Raw genomic sequence first — 20,685 nt, 5'->3', positions numbered from 1 at the left:
TGTTTGATGATAGAGTGGCAGATATAGGGTGTTTTGGTCGAGGTGGTGTCCAAAGTGAGAGGGTTAGGGAAAATGATTTGGTAAACAGAGAAGAGGTAGTAAAAGCTTTGCGGAAGATGAAAGCCAGCAAGGCAGCTGGTTTGGATGGCATTGCAGTGGAATCTATTAAAAAAGGGGGTGACTGTATTGTTGACTGGTTGGTAAGGTTATTCAATGTATGTATGACCCATGGTGAGGTGCCTGAGGATTGGCGGAATGAGTGCATAGTGCTATTGTACAAAGGCAAAGGGGATAAGAGTGAGTGCTCAAATTAGAGGTATAAGTTTGTTGAGTATTCCTGGTAAATTATATGGGAGGGTATTGATTGAGAGGGTGAAGGCATGTACAGAGCATCAGATTGGGGAAGAGCAGTTTGGTTTCAGAAGTGGTAGAGGATGTGTGGATCAGGTGTTTGCTTTGAAGAATGTATGTGAGAAATACTTAGAAAAGCAAATGGATTTGTATGTAGCATTTATGGATCTGGAGAAGGCATATGATAGAGTTGATAGAGATGCTCTGTGGAAGGTACTAAGAATATATGGTGTGGGAGGCAACTTGTTAGAAGCAGTGAAAAGTTTTTATCAGAGGATGTAAGGCATGTGTACGTGTAGGAAGAGAGGAAAGTGATTGGTTCTCAGTGAATGTAGGTTTGCGGCAGGGGTGTGTGATGTCTCCATGGTTGTTTAATTTGTTTTTGGATGGGGTTGTTAGGGAGGTGAATGCAAGAGTTTTGGAAAGAGGGGCAAGTATGAAGTCTGTTGGGGATGAGAGAGCTTGGGAAGTGAGTCAGTTGTTGTTCGCTGATGATACAGCGCTGGTGGCTGATTCATGTGAGAAACTGCAGAAGCTGGTGACTGAGTTTGGTAAAGTGTGTGAAAGAAGAAAGCTAAGAGTAAATGTGAATAAGAGCAAGGTTATTAGGTACAGTGGGGTTGAGGGTCAAGTCAATTGGGAGGTAAGTTTGAATGGAGAAAAACTGGAGGAAGTAAAGTGTTTTAGATATCTGGGAGTGGATCTGGCAGCGGATGAACCACTGGAAGCGGAAGTGAATCATAGGGTGGGGAGAGGGGGCGAAAATCCTGGGAGCCTTGAAGAATGTGTGGAAGTCGAGAACATTATCTCCGAAAGCAAAAATGGCTATGTTTGAAGGAATAGTGGTTCCAACAATGTTGTATGGTTGCGAGGCGTGGGCTATCGATAGAGTTGTGCGCAGGAGGGTGGATGTGCTGGAAATGAGATGTCTGAGGACAATATGTGGTGTGAGGTGGTTTGATCGAGTAAGTAATGTAAGGGTAAGAGAGATGTGTGGAAATAAAAAGAGCGTGGTTGAGAGAGCAGAAGAGGGTGTTTTGAAATGGTTTGGGCACATGGAGAGAATGAGTGAGGAAAGATTGACCAAGAGGATATATGTGTCGGAGGTGGAGGGAACGAGGAGAAGTGGGAGACCAAATTGGAGGTGGAAAGATGGAGTGAAAAAGATTTTGTGTGATCGGGGTCTGAACATGCAGGAGGGTGAAAGGCAGGCAAGGAATAGAGTGAATTGGATCGATGTGGTATACCGGGGTCGACGTGCTGTCAGTGGATTGAATCAGGGCACGTGAAGCGTCTCGGGTAAACCATGGAAAGCTGTGTAGGTATGTATATTTTGCGTGTGTGGACGTATGTATATACATGTGTATGGGGGTGGGTTGGGCCATTTCTTTCGTCTGTTTCCTTGCGCTACCTCGCAAACACAGGAGACAGCGACAAAGCAAAAAAAAAAAAAAAAATATATATATATTATCCCTGGGGATATGGGAGAAAGAATACTTCCCACGCATTCCTTACGTGTCGTAGAAGGCGACTAAAGGGGACGGGAGCTAGGGGCCAGAAATCCTCCCCTCGTATTTTAACTTTCTAAAATGGGAAACAGAAGGAGTCACACGGGGAGTGCTCATCCTCTTCAAAGGCTCAGATTGGGGTGTCTATATGTGTGTGGATGTAACCAAGATGTGAAAAAAGGATAGGTAGTATGTTTGAGGAAAGGAACCTGGATGTTTTGGCTCTGAGTGAAACGTAGCTTAAGGGTAAAGGGGAAGAGCGGTTTGGGAATGTCTTGGGAGTAAAGTCAGGGGTTAGTGAGAGGACAAGAGCAAGGGAAGGAGTAGCACTACTCCTGAAACAGGAGTTGTGAGAGTATGTGATAGAATGTAAGAAAGTAAATTCTACATTAATATGGGTAAAACTGAAAGTTGATGGAGAGAGATGGGTGATTATTGGTGCATATGCACCTGGGCATGAGAAGAAAGATCATGAGAGGCAAGTGTTTTGGGAGCAGCTGAATGAGTGTGTTAGTGGTTTTGATGCACAAGACCGGGTTCTGGTGATGGGTGATTTGAATGCAAAGGTGAGTAATGTGGCAGTTGAGGGAATAATTGGTATACATGGGGTGTTCAGTGTTGTAAATGGAAATGGTGAAGAGCTTGTAGATTTATGTGCTGAAAAAGGACTGGCGACTGGAAATACCTGGTTTAAAAAGCGAGATATACAAAAGTATACGTATGTAAGTAGGAGAGATGGCCAGAGAGCGTTATTGGATTACGTGTTAATTGACAGGCGCGCCAAAGAGAGACTTTTGGATGTTAATGTACTGAGAAGTGCAACTGGAGGGATGTCTGATCATTATCTTGTGGAGGCTAAGGTGAAGATTTGTATGGGTTTTCAGAAAAGAAGAGAGAATGTTGGGGTGAAGAGGGTGGTGAGAGTAAGTGAGCTTGGGAAGGAGACCTGTGTGAAGAAGTACCAGGAGAGACTGAGTACAGAAGGGAAAAAGGTGAGAACAAAGGAGGTAAGGGGAGTGGGGGAGGAATGGGATCTATTTAGGGAAGCAGTGATGGCTTGCACAAAAGATGCTTGTGGCATGAGAAGCGTGGGAGGTGGGTTGATTAGAAAGGGTAGTGAGTGGTGGGATGAAGAAGTAAGATTATTAGTGAAAGAGAAGAGAGGCATTTGGACGATTTTTGCAGGGAAAAAATGCAAATGAGTGGGAGATGTATAAAAGAAAGAGACAGGAGGTCAAGAGAAAGGTGCAAGAGGTGAAAAAGAGGGCAAATGAGAGTTGGGGAGAGAGAGTATCATTAAATTTAGGGAGAATTAAAAGATGTTCTGGAAGGAGGTAAATAAAGTGCGTAAGACAAGGGAGCAAATGGGAACTTCAGTGAAGGGGGCTAATGGGGAGGTGATAACAAGTAGTGGTGATGTGAGAAGGAGATGGAGTGAGTATTCTGAAGGTTTGTTGAATGTGTTTGATGATAGAGTGGCAGATATAGGGTGTTTTGGTCGAGGTGGTGTCCAAAGTGAGAGGGTTAGGGAAAATGATTTGGTAAACAGAGAAGAGGTAGTAAAAGCTTTGCGGAAGATGAAAGCCAGCAAGGCAGCTGGTTTGGATGGCATTGCAGTGGAATCTATTAAAAAAGGGGGTGACTGTATTGTTGACTGGTTGGTAAGGTTATTCAATGTATGTATGACCCATGGTGAGGTGCCTGAGGATTGGCGGAATGAGTGCATAGTGCTATTGTACAAAGGCAAAGGGGATAAGAGTGAGTGCTCAAATTAGAGGTATAAGTTTGTTGAGTATTCCTGGTAAATTATATGGGAGGGTATTGATTGAGAGGGTGAAGGCATGTACAGAGCATCAGATTGGGGAAGAGCAGTTTGGTTTCAGAAGAGGTAGAGGATGTGTGGATCAGGTGTTTGCTTTGAAGAATGTATGTGAGAAATACTTAGAAAAGCAAATGGATTTGTATGTAGCATTTATGGATCTGGAGAAGGCATATGATAGAGTTGATAGAGATGCTCTGTGGAAGGTACTAAGAATATAATGGTGTGGGAGGCAACTTGTTAGAAGCAGTGAAAAGTTTTTATCAAGGATGTAAGGCATGTGTACGTGTAGGAAGAGAGGAAAGTGATTGGTTCTCAGTGAATGGAGGTTTGCGGCAGGGGTGTGTGATGTCTCAATGGTTGTTTAATTTGTTTTTGGATGGGGTTGTTAGGGAGGTGAATGCAAGAGTTTTGGAAAGAGGGGCAAGTATGAAGTCTGTTGGGGATGAGAGAGCTTGGGAAGTGAGTCAGTTGTTGTTCGCTGATGATACAGCGCTGGTGGCTGATTCATGTGAGAAACTGCAGAAGCTGGTGACTGAGTTTGGTAAAGTGTGTGAAAGAAGAAAGCTCAGAGTAAATGTGAATAAGAGGAAGGTTATTAGGTACAGTGGGGTTGAGGGTCAAGTCAATTGGGAGGTAAGTTTGAATGGAGAAAAACTGGAGGAAGTAAAGTGTTTTAGATATCTAGGAGTGGATCTGGCAGCGGATGGAACCACTGAAGCGGAAGTAAATCATAGGGTGGGAGAGGGGGCAAAAATCCTGGGAGCCTTGAAGAATGTGTGGAAGTCGAGAACATTATCTCCGAAAGCAAAAATGGCTATGTTTGAAGGAATAGTGGTTCCAACAATGTTGTATGGTTGCGAGGCGTGGGCTATCGATAGAGTTGTGCGCAGGAGGGTGGATGTGCTGGAAATGAGATGTCTGAGGACAATATGTGGTGTGAGGTGGTTTGATCGAGTAAGTAATGTAAGGGTATGAGAGATGTGTGGAAATAAAAAGAGCATGGTTGAGAGAGCAGAAGAGGGTGTTTTGAAATGGTTTGGGCACATGGAGAGAATGAGTGAGGAAAGATTGACCAAGAGGATATATGTGTCAGAGGTGGAGGGAACGAGGAGAAGTGGGAGACCAAATTGGAGGTGGAAAGATGGAGTGAAAAAGATTTTGAGTGATCGGGGCCTGAACATGCAGGAGGGTGAAAGACGGGCAAGGAATAGAGTGAATTGGATCGATATGGTATACCGGGGTCGACATGCTGTCAATGGATTGAATCAGGGCATGTGAAGCATCTGGGGTAAACCATGGAAAGTTCTGTGGGCCTGGATGTGGAAAGGGAGCTGTGGTTTCAGGCATTATTGCATGACAGCTAGAGACTGAGTGTGAACGAATGGGGCCTTTGTTGTCTTTTCCTAGCGCTACCTCGCACACATGATGGGGGAGGGGGATGTTATTCTACGTGTGGCGAGGTGGCGATGGGAATGAATAAAGGCAGACAGTGTGAATTGTGTGCATGTGTATATATGTATGTGTCTGTGGGTGTATATATATGTGTACATTGAGATGTATGGGTATGTATATTTGCATGTGTGGATGTGTATGTATATACATGTGTATGGGGGTGGGTTGGGCCACTTCTTTCATCTGTCTCCTTGCGCTACCTCGCAAACGCGGGAGACAGCAACAAAGCAAAATAAAAAATATTAATAAATAATGAAGTGTACAGTCTAGAATGATAATGAGAGAAATACATGACAATATGAACTGTAGAGTCTAGAATGATAATGAGAGAAATACATGACAATATGAATTGTATAGTCTTGAATGATAACGAGAGAAATACATGACAGGCAGAACGTAACATAGTGCATTACAAGAGTCTTTAATGCTGATTTCTTTACAGACTAAATACTTTGTTTCACCAAGACAGTGAAAATGACGTGGGCATATATTTTTTCTTTTAAGTGGGTCCTGATCACAGAAAAATTGTGATTCCCTTTTTTGGAAGACATCATCACAGTCCAGAATGATAACGAGAGAAATACATGACATGAATTCCATTCTTTAACAGCTGTATGATAAAAGGTATGAGCTGCAGTTCCCTTGGCTCTTGTTACACAAAAAATAAACTCACTATGTCTAGTCCCAATTGATTGGTTATTTACTACCCTATGAAGATTTCCTGTAAAATATGTGGGCCCTTTGTTGTTGTATATGCTAAAGTCATGATTCAGTTTTATTTGCTTAACCCTATTCTCACACTTAACATGTTTCCTTTCTCCTTTCTGGAGCTGTGGAGTCTTCTCCTAGAATGAATCTAATAATTTTGTTCTAACAAAGAGCTACTCCTAGAATGAATCTAATAATTTTGTTCTAACAAATTTGTAGCTGTTTTTTGGATCCACTGCTTACTCCAGAATACCAAGAAGAACATGCATAATCAAAATGAGGTTGAATTAAAGAAGAATATAAGGTTCTTTTAATTTTCTGATCATAGCCATTTGCTTATCTGTATAAAAATTCTAAGCTTGCATTTATTGACTTGATTATGAACTGACAGTTTAACTCCCCAGAGGAACAATGGTCCAAATAAATTCCTACATGCTTCACTGACTGTAATCCTTTTATTACCTGACCATTACATGTCACTGCAAAATTATTTACCTTCTCCAGTTTTCTTTTAGATTCTACTATCATAACTTCAGTTTTTCCTAAGTGAAGAGACAGTTTGTTATTAATCATCCAATTATCATATGATTCAAGTTCTTTTCCTAATCTATATGAGATAACATTAGCATCCTTGTGCAATACAATCAGAATATTGTCATCAGCATAAAGAAGTTGGCATGAGACACTAATCTTCATGTCATTTACATAGCATGAAAATAATAGTGGTCCTAAACTATGAAGTGTACATTCTAGAATGATAACGAGAGAAATACAGGACAATATGAACTGGACATTCTAGAATGATAACAAGAGAAATACATGACAATAAAAACTGTACAGTCTAGAATGATAATGAGAGAAATACATGACAATATGAACTGTACAGTCTAGAATGATAACGAGAGAAATACATGACAATATGACCTGTACAGTCTAGAATGATGATGAGAGAAATACATGACAAAATGAACTGTACAGTTTAGAACGATAACGAAAGAAATACATGACAACATGAACCCAAAAAATCAAGGCTCAAAAATTGATAAAATTATGCTGATTTTATATCATTTTATTATGAAATCAGTATGAGACTATATAGAGATTTTATACTATTGATAAAACCAGTAAATTGAATTTAGTGAATTTATAAAATACCTTGATCTGTTCCATACATATGTTATATACACTAATCACGATTAAAGAGTAAAAGTACTCAAAACATGTCAAAACAACATACTAAATACTAATGAGATAGTTCAGCCTGTTTTTAGGCTACAACTTCATTACTACAAGGGGAAACTTTAGCAACTAAATGAAAATCATATTCAGGTGTTTTGATTTAATCAACACTGAAAATGTTGACTCATGAAGCCATGCTCATGGAAATACCAGCAACCCATACATCACATGCAGAATGATCATCATCATGGTGGACATCACATGCAGAATGATCCTCATCATGGTGGACATCATATACAGAATGATCATCATCATGGTGTACATCATGTGCAGAATGATCATCATCATGGTGTACATCATGTGCAGAATGATCATCATGGTGTACATCACATGCAGAATTATCATCATCATGGTGTACATCATGTGCAGAATGATCATCATGGTGAACATCACATGCAGAATGATCATTATCATGGGGTACATCACATGCAAAATGATCATCATCATGTACATCAATGCAGAATGATCATCACGGTGTACATCATATATAGAATGATCATTATCATGGTGTACATCATGTGAAGAATGGTCATCATGGTGTACATCACATGCAGAATGATCATCATGGTGTATATCATGTGCACAACGATCATCATAGTGTACATCACAAGCAGTATGATCATAATCATGGTGTACATCACATGCAGAGTGATCATAATCATGGTGTACATCACATGCAGAATGATCATCATCATGGTGTACATCATGTGCTGAATGATCATCATGGTGTACATCGTGCAGAAAGATCAACATGGAGTACATGTGCAGAATGGTCATCATGGAGTACATGTGCAGAATTATCATCATGGTGTGTACCACATGCAGAATGATCATCATGTGCACGATGATCATCAAGTATATCATGCACAATGATCATCATGGTGTACATCATGTGCAGAATGATCATCATGTATATCATGCAGAATGATCATCATGGTGTACATCATGTGCAGAATGATCATCATGTGCCAAATGATCATCATGGTATACATCACATGCAGAATGATCATCATGGTGTACATCATGTGCAGAATGATCAGTATCATGGTGTATATCATGTGCAGAATGATAAGTATCATGGTGTACATCATGTCATGTCCAGAATGATGACCATCATGGTGTACATCACATGCAGAATGATCATCTGAATTCATGATGCAAATCATGTGCAGAATGATCATCATGGTGTACATCACATGCAGAATGATCATCATGGTGTACATCATGGGCAGAATTATCATCATCATGATGTACATCACATACAGAATGATCATCATGGTGTACATCATGGGCAGAATTATCATCATCATGATGTACATCACATACAGAATGATCATCATTGTGTACATCATATGCAGAATGATCATTATCATGCTGTACATCACATGCAGAATGATCATCATGGTGTACATCATGTGCAAAATGATCATCATGGTGTACATCATGTGCAGAATGATCATCATGGTGTACATCATGTGCAGAATGATCATCATGGTGTACATCACATGCAGAATGATCTTCATCATGGTGTATATCACATGCAGAATGATCTTCATCATGGTGTACATCACATGCAGAATGATCACGGTGTACATAATTTGTAGAATGATCATCATGGTGTACATCACATGTGGAATGATCATCATGGTGTACATCACATACAGAATGATCATCATGGTGTACATCATGTGCAGAATGATCGTCATGGTGTACATCACATGCAAAATGATCACTATGGCATACATCATGTGCAGAATGATCATCATCATAGTGTACATCACATGCAGAATGATCATTATCATGGTGTACACCACATGCAGAATGATCATCATGTGTACATCACATGCAGAATGATCATCATGTATATCATGTGCAGAATGATCATCATGGAGTTCTAGCAGCTCTTCCTGCATGATAACCTGTGCCAGCCCAGCCCAAGTGATCATTTGTCATGAAAGAGTTCAGAAGATTCACCAATTCAACTCGACCAAGGTTTAGGAAATATCCATTAAGTTACTTTTGGAGCTTCATAAGAAGCTCACTGATTAATTCTCTGAATATGTATGTCAGTTTCTGACTGTGATCTAGAAATGTTGTCGTAGTACTAAACATAGCCAAAGTATCAGACTGAATGTTTCCTCTCCATAGGTGAAGTTTTGCAAGAAATGCTCAGCACCAAAATCTTCACACACACACTAGTTTATATAACTGGCTGTTACGAGGACACCCTTTACCATGGTTAACCATCTTGACCACCAGTGATAATAGCTCACCAGGCAGGAATGACCCTGCAGCATGCCATTGCAAACCGATGGATCATGCAATGCATAAGTGTCACATAATGAAGATCTGCTTCCATGACACAAGGCCTGAAGCCAGCCCGACCTTCGTCCTAACATTGCTGGTAACCCATCATTACTCACAGAGCCTTTCAGATTTTCCCATTTTAAACCTTGTTGTTTGAAAAATAAACATACCATTTCAAAGATAGCACCTGCTTTAGATGTTGCTTCTAGTGCTGCATTCATCAACAACTTTTCCTTAATGCCTTCATGTCCTGCATACCAAGCAAATTCAACTAAGTGAGCACAATTGGTCACATTTGTGGACTCATCTAGTTGAATTACAAACCCAATTTCAGACTTATAAATCTGGCTAATCACTTGCTGCCAAATATCTACTGACATTTCTTCTCTTGGTCGTCCCAGGGATAGTATTGTTTGGGTGTATCAACACCCACCCAGGCAGGACGCAATGTATGTATGTACTTTGCTTTTGATGATGGAGGGAGCTTAATTTGATTTGGCAATTATAAGTCAAACCACATATAACCTTCACTCGATGCCGGCATACTACACTTGGAGCCAGTCTTTATTTCTTAAGCACTGCTTCTTTATGCTTGAAAACATCACGATCTTTGATTTTTGGATGAACTTTCTCCAGATAAGACTCACAGAAAGAAGACTTGGCTATTACATTCACGTCCTGGCCGACAAACTATGGCATACTAATAAGACAGTTCATTAGGGATGTAAATTCCAACTGAGTCTAAATATTTCCATGTTTTGCTCTTCCTATGATTGAAGGGTAGAAAATAAAAGGTTATTATAAATAACAAAAGCAATATATGTACAGACAATGAATTTTCTTATTAACAAATGTATTTGAGTGACTGTAATTGAGTGAGTAGTTCGAGAGAGAGAGAGAGAGAGAGAGAGAGAGAGAGAGAGAGAGAGAGAGAGAGAGAGAGAGAGAGAGAGAGAGAGGAGGGAGAGAGAGAGAGAGAGAGAGAGGAGGGAGAGAGAGAGAGAGAGAGAGAGAGAGAGAGAGAGAGAGAGAGAGAGAGAGAGAGAATGGTTGTTGTTTGTGGAGATACAATAATAAGTGGTAACTCACCTAGTTCTCCACTGAGTTGCTGACTCAAATCATTATAATTGGACAAAAAGCCTAAGCATGTAATGACTGTGTGAAGATATAAATGAGTAATAGAATTCTTAATCCTAAACTTAAATATTCGAAAGTAATGTGGTCAAAAAATAAAAAAGCTAAGAATTCAAGGTCAATTCATTTCATATTCAATTCGCTATCCTGCTGAACGAAAGTCCTGTATTCAAAAAGTTTCGTTTATCTCAATCTAATGGGTAATTTTTGCAGACTTTACTTTCACATTAACTATAGGTAAATATATTGATTTTTTAATAATCCTCCTAACAAACTATATATGTATATTTTTTTTTTTTATACCGCGTCGCTGTCTCCCGCGGTTGCGAGGTAGCGCAAGGAAACAGACGAAAGAAATGGCCCAACCCCCCCCATACACATGTACATACACACGTCCACACACGCAAATATACATACCTACACAGCTTTCCATGGTTTACCCCGGACGCTTCACATGCCTTGATTCAATCCACCGACAGCACGTCAACCCCTGTATACCACATCGCTCCAATTCACTCTATTCCTTGCCCTCCTTTCACCCTCCTGCATGTTCAGGCCCCGATCACACAAAATCCTTTTCACTCCATCTTTCCACCTCCAATTTGGTCTCCCTCTTCTCCTCGTTCCCTCCACCTCCGACACATATATCCTCTTGGTCAATCTTTCCTCACTCATTCTCTCCATGTGCCCAAACCATTTCAAAACACCCTCTTCTGCTCTCTCAACCACGCTCTTTTTATTTCCACACATCTCTCTTATCCTTACGTTACTTACTCGATCAAACCACCTCACACCACACATTGTCCTCAAACATCTCATTTCCAGCACATCCATCCTCCTGCGCACAACTCTATCCATAGCCCACGCCTCGCAACCATACAACATTGTTGGAACCACTATTCCTTCAAACATACCCATTTTTGCTTTCCGAGATAATGTTCTCGACTTCCACACATTTTTCAAGGCTCCCAAAATTTTCGCCCCCTCCCCCACCCTATGATCCACTTCCGCTTCCATGGTTCCATCCGCTGACAGATCCACTCCCAGATATCTAAAACACTTCACTTCCTCCAGTTTTTCTCCATTCAAACTCACCTCCCAATTGACTTGACCCTCAACCCTACTGTACCTAATAACCTTGCTCTTATTCACATTTACTCTGAGCTTTCTTCTTCCACACACTTTACCAAACTCCGTCACCAGCTTCTGCAGTTTCTCCCATGAATCCGCCACCAGCGCTGTATCATCAGCGAACAACAACTGACTCACTTCCCAAGCTCTCTCATCCCCAACAGACTTCATACTTGCCCCTCTTTCCAAGACTCTTGCATTTACCTCCCTAACAACCCCATCCATAAACAAATTAAACAACCATGGAGACATCACACACCCCTGCCGCAAACCTACATTCACTGAGAACCAATCACTTTCCTCTCTTCCTACACGTACACATGCCTTACATCCTCGATAAAAACTTTTCACTGCTTCTAACAACTTGCCTCCCACACCATATATTCTTAATACCTTCCACAGAGCATCTCTATCAACTCTATCATATGCCTTCTCCAGATCCATAAATGCTACATACAAATCCATTTGCTTTTCTAAGTATTTCTCACATACATTCTTCAAAGCAAACACCTGATCCACACATCCTCTACCACTTCTGAAACCACACTGCTCTTCCCCAATCTGATGCTCTGTACATGCCTTCACCCTCTCAATCAATACCCTCCCATATAATTTACCAGGAATACTCAACAAACTTATACCTCTGTAATTTGAGCACTCACTCTTATCCCCTTTGCCTTTGTACAATGGCACTATGCACGCATTCCGCCAATCCTCAGGCACCTCACCATGAGTCATACATACATTAAATTACCTTACCAACCAGTCAACAATACAGTCACCCCCTTTTTTAATAAATTCCACTGCAATACCATCCAAACCTGCTGCCTTGCCGGCTTTCATCTTCCGCAAAGCTTTTACTACCTCTTCTCTGTTTACCAAATCATTTTCCCTAACCCTCTCACTTTGCACACCACCTCGACCCAAACACCCTATATCTGCCACTCTGTCATCAGACACATTTAACAAACCTTCAAAATACTCATTCCATCTCCTTCTCACATCACCACTACTTGTTATCACCTCCCCATTTACGCTCTTCACTGAAGTTCCCATTTGCTCCCTTGTCTTACGCACCCTATTTACCTCCTTCCAGAACATCTTTTTATTCTCCCTAAAATTTACTGATAGTCTCTCACCCCAACTCTCATTTGCCCTTTTTTTCACCTCTTGCACCTTTCTCTTGACCTCCTGTCTCTTTCTTTTATACTTCTCCCACTCAATTGCATTTTTTCCCTGCAAAAATCGTCCAAATGCCTCTCTCTTCTCTTTCACTAATACTCTTACTTCTTCATCCCACCACTCACTACCCTTTCTAAACAGCCCATCTCCCACTCTTCTCATGCCACAAGCATCTTTTGCGCAATCCATCAGTGATTCCCTAAATACATCCCATTCCTCCCCCACTCCCCTTACTTCCATTGTTCTCACCTTTTTCCATTCTGTACACAGTCTCTCCTGATACTTCCTCACACAGGTCTCCTTCCCAAGCTCACTTACTTATGTATATATAAATAGTAAATAAACGTTGGCAAAAACAAAACCTGGCAGAGGTAAATACATAATGATAAGTGTATACTGTTATGTAAGAAGTAATAAAAGTAGTTGAAAAATATAATGAAAGCATACGTCTTATCACGACCAACACACAACACCTCTCCTCACTACCTACCAATGCTGGTGATGCACACTGAACCTGCCAACAACCCTCCTTCAGCTAGACTAACTTTGCTCACACATGCTCACACATGACACCTCTCCTCTACCTACTAATGCTGGTGGTGCACAACTGAACCTGCCAACTATCCTCCCACAGATAGACTAGACTAAAATGAGTTCAGCATAATTTTTTTATGAGTTTATCAATTCTAAAGTGTATGTATGTAGGTAACTTTGTAACAAAAGAAGGAGGGAGGAGATCTTACCGAGTTGATTGTTCTCTTTATCAGCTGATTTGTAACGAGGGTGTTCTATATCACTCACCATGTTTATACTTGCACCCTTACCTACGTATGTATGTTACATATACCCAGGTTGGGAACCCCTGCTGTATACTGACTGCCATGGCTAGATTCAAACATATGTGGGCTCAATCCCATGAATGCAACACAGTCTGCAGCAATAACCACTACATCAATGACGTCCATAAAACACAGTGAATCTACTTGGTGGCACTGTAATATCTAACCTATCCTGGATGCCTAATATTACATAAATAGCTAACTTTAGGAAACTGGGAGTCCTGTTTATGTGCCAAGTTCTCTTCTATACAGCTGCTCTGTTTATAAAAAGAATTGTTCTGTCCTTTTGTGGAATACTCCTCTTCCACCTGGGGAGGTTCTAGCTCTACATAATTGCTAGACAAAGGAGTGTCTAAAACAGTTAGATTTATCATCTCTCCAAGTCTAAGACACCTTACAACTCCACCCACATGCTGTACAATGCAATGCTGATTAACTTTCCTTTTCCTGTATCACTCTGGCTTTTGCTCTCCAAGAGGCAGCTCGTGTCCCAGTCATTAGCTAGAATACATATTAATCAACAAACTATTGCATCACATATCAACAGTATGGCTGATGCCAACTCACAAGTGGGCATTCTGATATCTGTTTCTCTCCTTACACCTTGAAACTTTGGAAGTTTTCACCCCTTCATGCCTTTTCCAACATTTATGAACTTGCCCCTTTTAAAAGGCAGGTTTTCCATTTTCTCTAAAATTCTTTAAACTTTTTCTTCTTATCTTATATCTCCCCTCATTAAACCTCTTTACAGTTTTACAATCAAATAAGGCTCAGCCTGTGTGGACTTTTGTGTTCAACTGGAACCTCCAACAAGATAAACCCAAGGGTACTTTAAAATTAATTAAAGAAAACAATACAAAACCAGAGCCAAGCTGCCTAATGTGCCACTAATCAAGGGAGGCATCCAGGAAGTACACTTCACAAGGGGTCTGAAGATAACTGGAAGTGCTGATTAGACAGATCAGCCAGCAAATCTGGGTAGTTATTATATTATTTAGTGGTCTGGGTCATAAAATAAGGACAATCATGCCATCAAGGTCAGTATTTCTGATGCTATTGCTACTGTTTGAGGCAAAAATATTCCTTTTACTTTCTCTATGGATCAACTGAACATCGTTTCCATTTACGTGAGTTGGTCATTTTCCAGTAACACCAATGAAAATCCATCCAACTTATAAACAATCAAATGGTGTATTTAAGCCTGATTGTCTTTTTCTTTCATAAAGATTCTATAGACCTACAACAATTATTCTAAAAGGGAAACTAATATAATTCTAGAGTGGCCAAATTGCAGTTCTATAAAGACAAATATGTGGCTCTTCAGTTCATTGCAGAAATGGAATATGTACTCACCAGGGAAACTTTTATCATATAGACTGCTTGAACCCCTATATTTCTGAAATTTTGTGGACATATCAAGATATTTTGATAATATTATAGATAGAACATATTCTACTTATTCTTTAGGGGGCATATGTAACAAACTGTTTATCAACAATACCAGCATTATTAATCAAAATGAAAGCATCTTTCTGTACAGTTTTCAGCATGGTAGCCATGCTAGTAACTGGTTTCATGCATTCCGTTCCTGTCCGGCTGCACACAATGCACCCTTACCCAGGATAATCAGTCACTCACTTGAGACTCAGACGTTGAAGTGTAGTGTTCTACACATGGAATTATGGCTCAACGATCATCATTGTGATGCAGTGGATATTTTTATGTAATTTGCATACTAAAACATCAGAAAAGAAATATAAACAAGAGAGATAATACATAGAAAGAAATAGGTGTTTTCAAAATGAGTGAGAAGATAGCTACTTTTCCATTAAATGTAATGGCAAGGTCACATGTCTGCTTTGCCAGATGTGCATGACACAAAATTCAAATCTTCACATGTACCATGTCATTTGACTTCAAACTATCCAAATATTGATGAAGAATTCCCTCACGGATCTTAGGTTTGCACAATGAAAGTAAAATAATTGAAAACATAAAGGGATATGCAACCTCAGGTTTTCACCAGTTTTGTCAGCTCAGCACAGTAACATTAGCCTCCTATCATTTAGCATGGAACACAGCATGTACAAAAAATCCTACTCTGAAGGCAATCTTATTAAGACTTGCTTCACAGATGTGATTTCATTTTTAGCACCAGAGAGCAAGACTATACAGACCTGAAATTATCATGCAACACAAATGAGTGCAGAACATCCAATTCAAACTGTGAATCTGAATCACAACTGCACTTACAACTTCAGCAGAGTGGTTATTTGATTATAGCTTTGGATGAGTCATGTGATGTGCAGGATAAACTTCAACTATCAGTTTTTGTTTGTACTGTGTCCGATGACCTTGATGTCAGAGAAGAATCCTTGAATATTGTTTCACTGGAACAAAAAAACTCATAGGCAAGATATAAAAATGAAGCACTGATGGCTGTAGTTGCAGAGAACAATTCACCTTTACAAAACCTCACTATCATAGCAACAGACAGTACTCTGTCTGTATGTGGGTCTGTGAATGGACCAATTAGACTTTGTAAATTTCATGCATGTTTTCCATAACTTTGGACATCTTATTGTATTATTCACCATGAACAACTGCCATCAAAAACTGAAATTCGATCATTTCATAAAGCCCATTTTGGGTATTGTAAATTTCATTCAGATATATACAGCAAATCACAAGCTGATATACCACTGCACAGCTCAGTGAGGTCTTTATTAGATGAATAGCATGAAACTCATCTTCAGCTTACACTTCCAGGGAGGGTTATACATTTGGCTTTTCTCGTAGACTTGCTACTCCATATGGATAAACAAAATGTTGATATACAAGGGGAATTCAAATTGATACCTGATCCAGCTCAGAGCATATGTGTTTTCATCATCAAAATTGCAGTTGTTTCACATAAAGATAACCACAAGTGAACTGAATCATTTTCCCTCATTATCACAGCTTCACATTAGATCAAAAGATGGAGAACACAGATTACAGAGAAAAGATAAATATGCAAATGTGATCAAAGATCTGCAAGACAGTTTTATAGCACGATTTCAAGATTTGCAATAGAAAAGATCACAATTCAGGCTTATAAAATACCCTTTGAATATGGAGGCAGACTGTGTGAAGCCTCCTTTGGATGGAAAAAATTAAATTTCTGGATGATGATACACTGAAATCTGTCCACAGAACAGGGGCAATTCTTACTTTCTGGAAATTAGTACAAAAGGATAAATACCATGTTATCAGAAAAGCCGCTTTGAAATTAATCAATACGTTTGGCTCGAACTATGTGAGTCCATTTTCTCAACACTTAAACATGTGAAATCCAAGCTTCGAGCAGGTTTGAGTGACAGTCACTTAAGAGAATTGTTGAGTATGAGAACAACTGAGCTTGAACCAAACTTTATGGGAACTATGGAAAGAAAAGACTGCCAGAAATCTCACAAAACACAAAGACTATCATCATCATCATTATCATATTATCATCATCACATGTACACTTGGACACAGGAGTTCATGTGCAAGTACTTAGGATATTATGTCAATTGAGCTGGTAACACTGTATGTGGAGAACTAAAGGTACAAGGGACATAATATAGTGACGTGAACTGTTGAATAGATGGCAAACTAATAAAACAGTCAAATTATTCATGCAAACAGGTGTATTTTGATAGCAGCAGCTGTCAATCATCTTGTAATAATGACATTGTATTAGCACGTATCTTCTGTGAAAGTACATGTAGGATTCTTTTACTTATAGTAAAATATAAGCACACCAACTGTGTCAAGAAGGAACATGTAACATTTATGGGCAAATAGTCATGTCTTGTGACAATCTAGACACTCAACCTCCCAGTTTCCCTGACACCCCCTACCCTGTTTTCACCCACCCTTCTCTGGCCAGTTATATCGTTTCTTCACATGTTTGTAATATTCTCTGATCATGTAATATAAGTCATTATTGCTTACAATAATAATATTTGTGCTAACCACCAACTGCACCTGACAACATTCAACAGTTCATGTCACTCTACTATGTTCTACCTCCCTTTACTCCTCCCCCTTACATTGTTACTAGCTCAGCAGACATAAACATATTGTATGTGCTTGTGAACTCTTGTGGCAGTGTACTTTCGATGAAACACTCACTGCTTGCTAGTACTTTTGATTTTTATCCAATTCCTGCTGGTCTTTGTATATCAGAAGAACATAAATGAATAATTTGGTCACTACCATCATCATTATGAAGAATATTGGGATACTTCGAACCCAGTTTACAACTTTGTTGCTCCTAGATGGTACAGGTTACGAAGTTTTGGCTATCTTTGTCATCTGAGTAAGCCATCCCAGCTATAACTGATCACCTACAAATCATCAGAGACTTAAAAATCTAACATCTGCAAAGACGTTGGATACAAGCCATCATCATGTAAACCCACAAAAAACATTGGACAAAATCTTACACATTTTCCTTATAAAAATATTTTCAACATTATATATAGATATATAGTGTATCAATAATCATTCATTTGGGATCATGGACAATCAAGAGAACATCAAAAATGAGATACGCTTATGCATGAGAGGTATACAGCACATGTAACGTCTTCTCACCAAGTAAGGTATAGTCAGACAATATATGCCATCAATCAGACTCACTCCAAAGGAGTCCATCCTGTCCATGTTTCTGATCAAAGCAGAGCCTTGAAGCAGCAGGGATCCCATGAGAGGGGTCCTGGGGTTAAACAGGATGTCGTATACAGGAGTAATGTGCTGTTGATGGAATAAAACACGGCATACTGAGCAGCAAAGGGAAACCACAGAACGATCTGTAGGGCCTGGTTGTGGACAGGAGACAGTGGTTTTGGTGCATTACACATGACAGTTAGAAAACAGATCAGAGCGAATGAGGCCTTTTCATCATATGTTTCTGATGCTAATTTGGTGATGAGAAAAAGCAAACAAGCATGAAGGAAAAAATGAAAATAACTAATAATAATAATAATTATGATATGATAATAATCTTAGTGTTAATGTTTACGGACCATATCCATCAGCTGGATGTCATCTGACTATATCAGTCAACATTCACACCCCAATTAGCACTTAAGAAAAAAATCCTTTGCAATCTGAAAACAATCCTGAATACCTAAAGGTGCAAATTCCTTCCCTTAATAACTGCAACACATATCTTTCATGAAAGAATACATTACAAAGCTCTGATACTTCCAATGGAAAAATGGTCTGTCCAATCAGGCAAAAGTAATATCCGTCTTTAAAAATTTCTTACTTGATGATTACATAGTGTTCTTCTTGTACATATATATATCTGATGACTACAGACTGTCCCAGCTTAACTCTATATCATATGAATTTGATGGCTTCATAATGTCTCTACATCTGAATTTAATGAAAGCTTTGCTTTATCCTTAAGAATATAAAAGCTATACACACAACCATGTCCTTCTGTGGTTACTGTCTCCTATCAGAAGCAGCAGCCACTTACACCACATCAGCCTAATTCTGATGAGTACATCACAACAATAACAACAACAGAAACAAACTTTGAGTGGCTTTGTGTCCTTCTTGAACCACAAATCTATGAAACCCTTGGAACTGCTATACATTTCTTGCAGGACCTTGGTAAAGCAGCTTAATTGATAATTTCTTGGTGAGCTCTTTCATTTTTTCTTTAAGCAAGCAGTTCTTCAAAACTGGCATACATCGATATTTTAGTATATAGAGCACTCATACACTCAGCATCACAGCACCTAAATACAAACTCAGACATGTAAGTTCTACTGAATCAAATGCTTGTGGGCTCAGCATCAAAGTATCTGAACACTAAAACAGACATGGAGGTTATACTGTATTGAATGCTTGTGGACTCAGCATCGCAGCATCCAAAAAGTAACAGACACAGAGGTTCTACCATAACAAATGCCTGTGGACTTGGTATCACAGTGTCTTAATACTAGCATGAAAAACATACACACAGATACACAATCTACTGACAACAGTAACATAATCTTCACACAACCTGCTTACCTCCATGTTCCTGTACATAATGACTTCACATTACCTCCCAGTCTGTGCGCATCACTGTCTTCAAAGCCCAGTTTTTCTGAGATGCAGTTGCCCTTAACTTGTCTACATCAACCTGTGATATCTTAGGCCAACAGACAAGTGGTGCTATGTAATGCAAGTGAGGAGAGTGATACAGTAGGTAGTTCAGACCTTTGGCACTCATGGCACACTGATTTATTCTAAGTTTTTCTAATCTCTTCAGTCCACCAGCCATTACAATGTTCAAAATGAGGTCATCATTGATAGACTCATAAGTCTCCTCACTACATACTTCCTCTAAGAAGGTGAGGTTGAGGTCACACAGGTCAGGAGTGTGGGTAAGCAAGGCAAAGATGGTCAATGAGGAGTCAACTGTGACAGTTGCAACTTTCAAGAAGTTCCACATATAGACCTCATCCCTTTCACTGACACACAGTGAAGCTTCCAAGTGCTCAAGGTGAGGTGTTAATTCCATCAGCCAAGCCAGGTCCAAGGGAGAGTTTACACTGTTGCTGAGAATTAATTCTTTTAAAGCTTTCCCATGTGAAAGAAGATAGTTGTATATGCTATTAACACAAAACTTGAAGTCCAGATCAACAGCCAAGGATGGGAGAGGCAGAAGAAAGTGTAGTGAAGGCAGAGATGACCCATCGGTGGTAAGAGCAACAAGGTTAGGACAAGCTAATCGCAAGAGCGAGGATTGGTGTGGCATGATCTTGGCATCCCAAAGGTGGGTCAGCTTAAACTGTGTCACTCCTACTTCTGGCTGGAGAAATTCGACCACCCCACTAATGGGATGGGTGTTCACATGGCCCCCAAAAGACTCTAAGTTGGGCACATAGTGGAGGAGAAGCATGATGCTCACTCTGCTCACCTGAGTTCCACTTACACACACAAAGTTTAGAGTTGTACAGCAAGGCCTAGTAAGTCGCTCTTG

At 39.8% G+C, this 20,685-nt stretch overlaps 1 protein-coding gene across 12 annotated transcripts in view; it reads right to left on the bottom strand.

The window, feature by feature from the left end:
- The window catches only part of LOC139749640 (SET domain-containing protein 9-like), a 186,279-nt gene that overhangs the window by 134,525 nt on the left and 31,069 nt on the right, over window positions 1-20,685 (bottom strand). The window contains exon 2 of one of the 12 annotated variants that reach the window (XM_071663801.1): window positions 1,273-10,154. The exons of the other annotated variants lie outside the window; for them this stretch is intronic. Coding sequence (XP_071519902.1) covers window positions 7,941-9,026 — 1,086 coding nt within the window. The 5' untranslated portion in view covers window positions 9,027-10,154 and the 3' untranslated portion in view covers window positions 1,273-7,940. Of the gene's footprint in view, window positions 1-1,272; window positions 10,155-20,685 lie in introns of those variants that run through there. 12 annotated transcript variants of the gene reach the window in all.

This window comes from Panulirus ornatus, chromosome 7, assembly GCF_036320965.1.
Source record: "Panulirus ornatus isolate Po-2019 chromosome 7, ASM3632096v1, whole genome shotgun sequence".
In the NCBI taxonomy this organism is placed as follows: Eukaryota; Metazoa; Arthropoda; class Malacostraca; order Decapoda; family Palinuridae; genus Panulirus; species Panulirus ornatus.
This window is presented reverse-complemented; position numbering and strand designations above follow the sequence as displayed.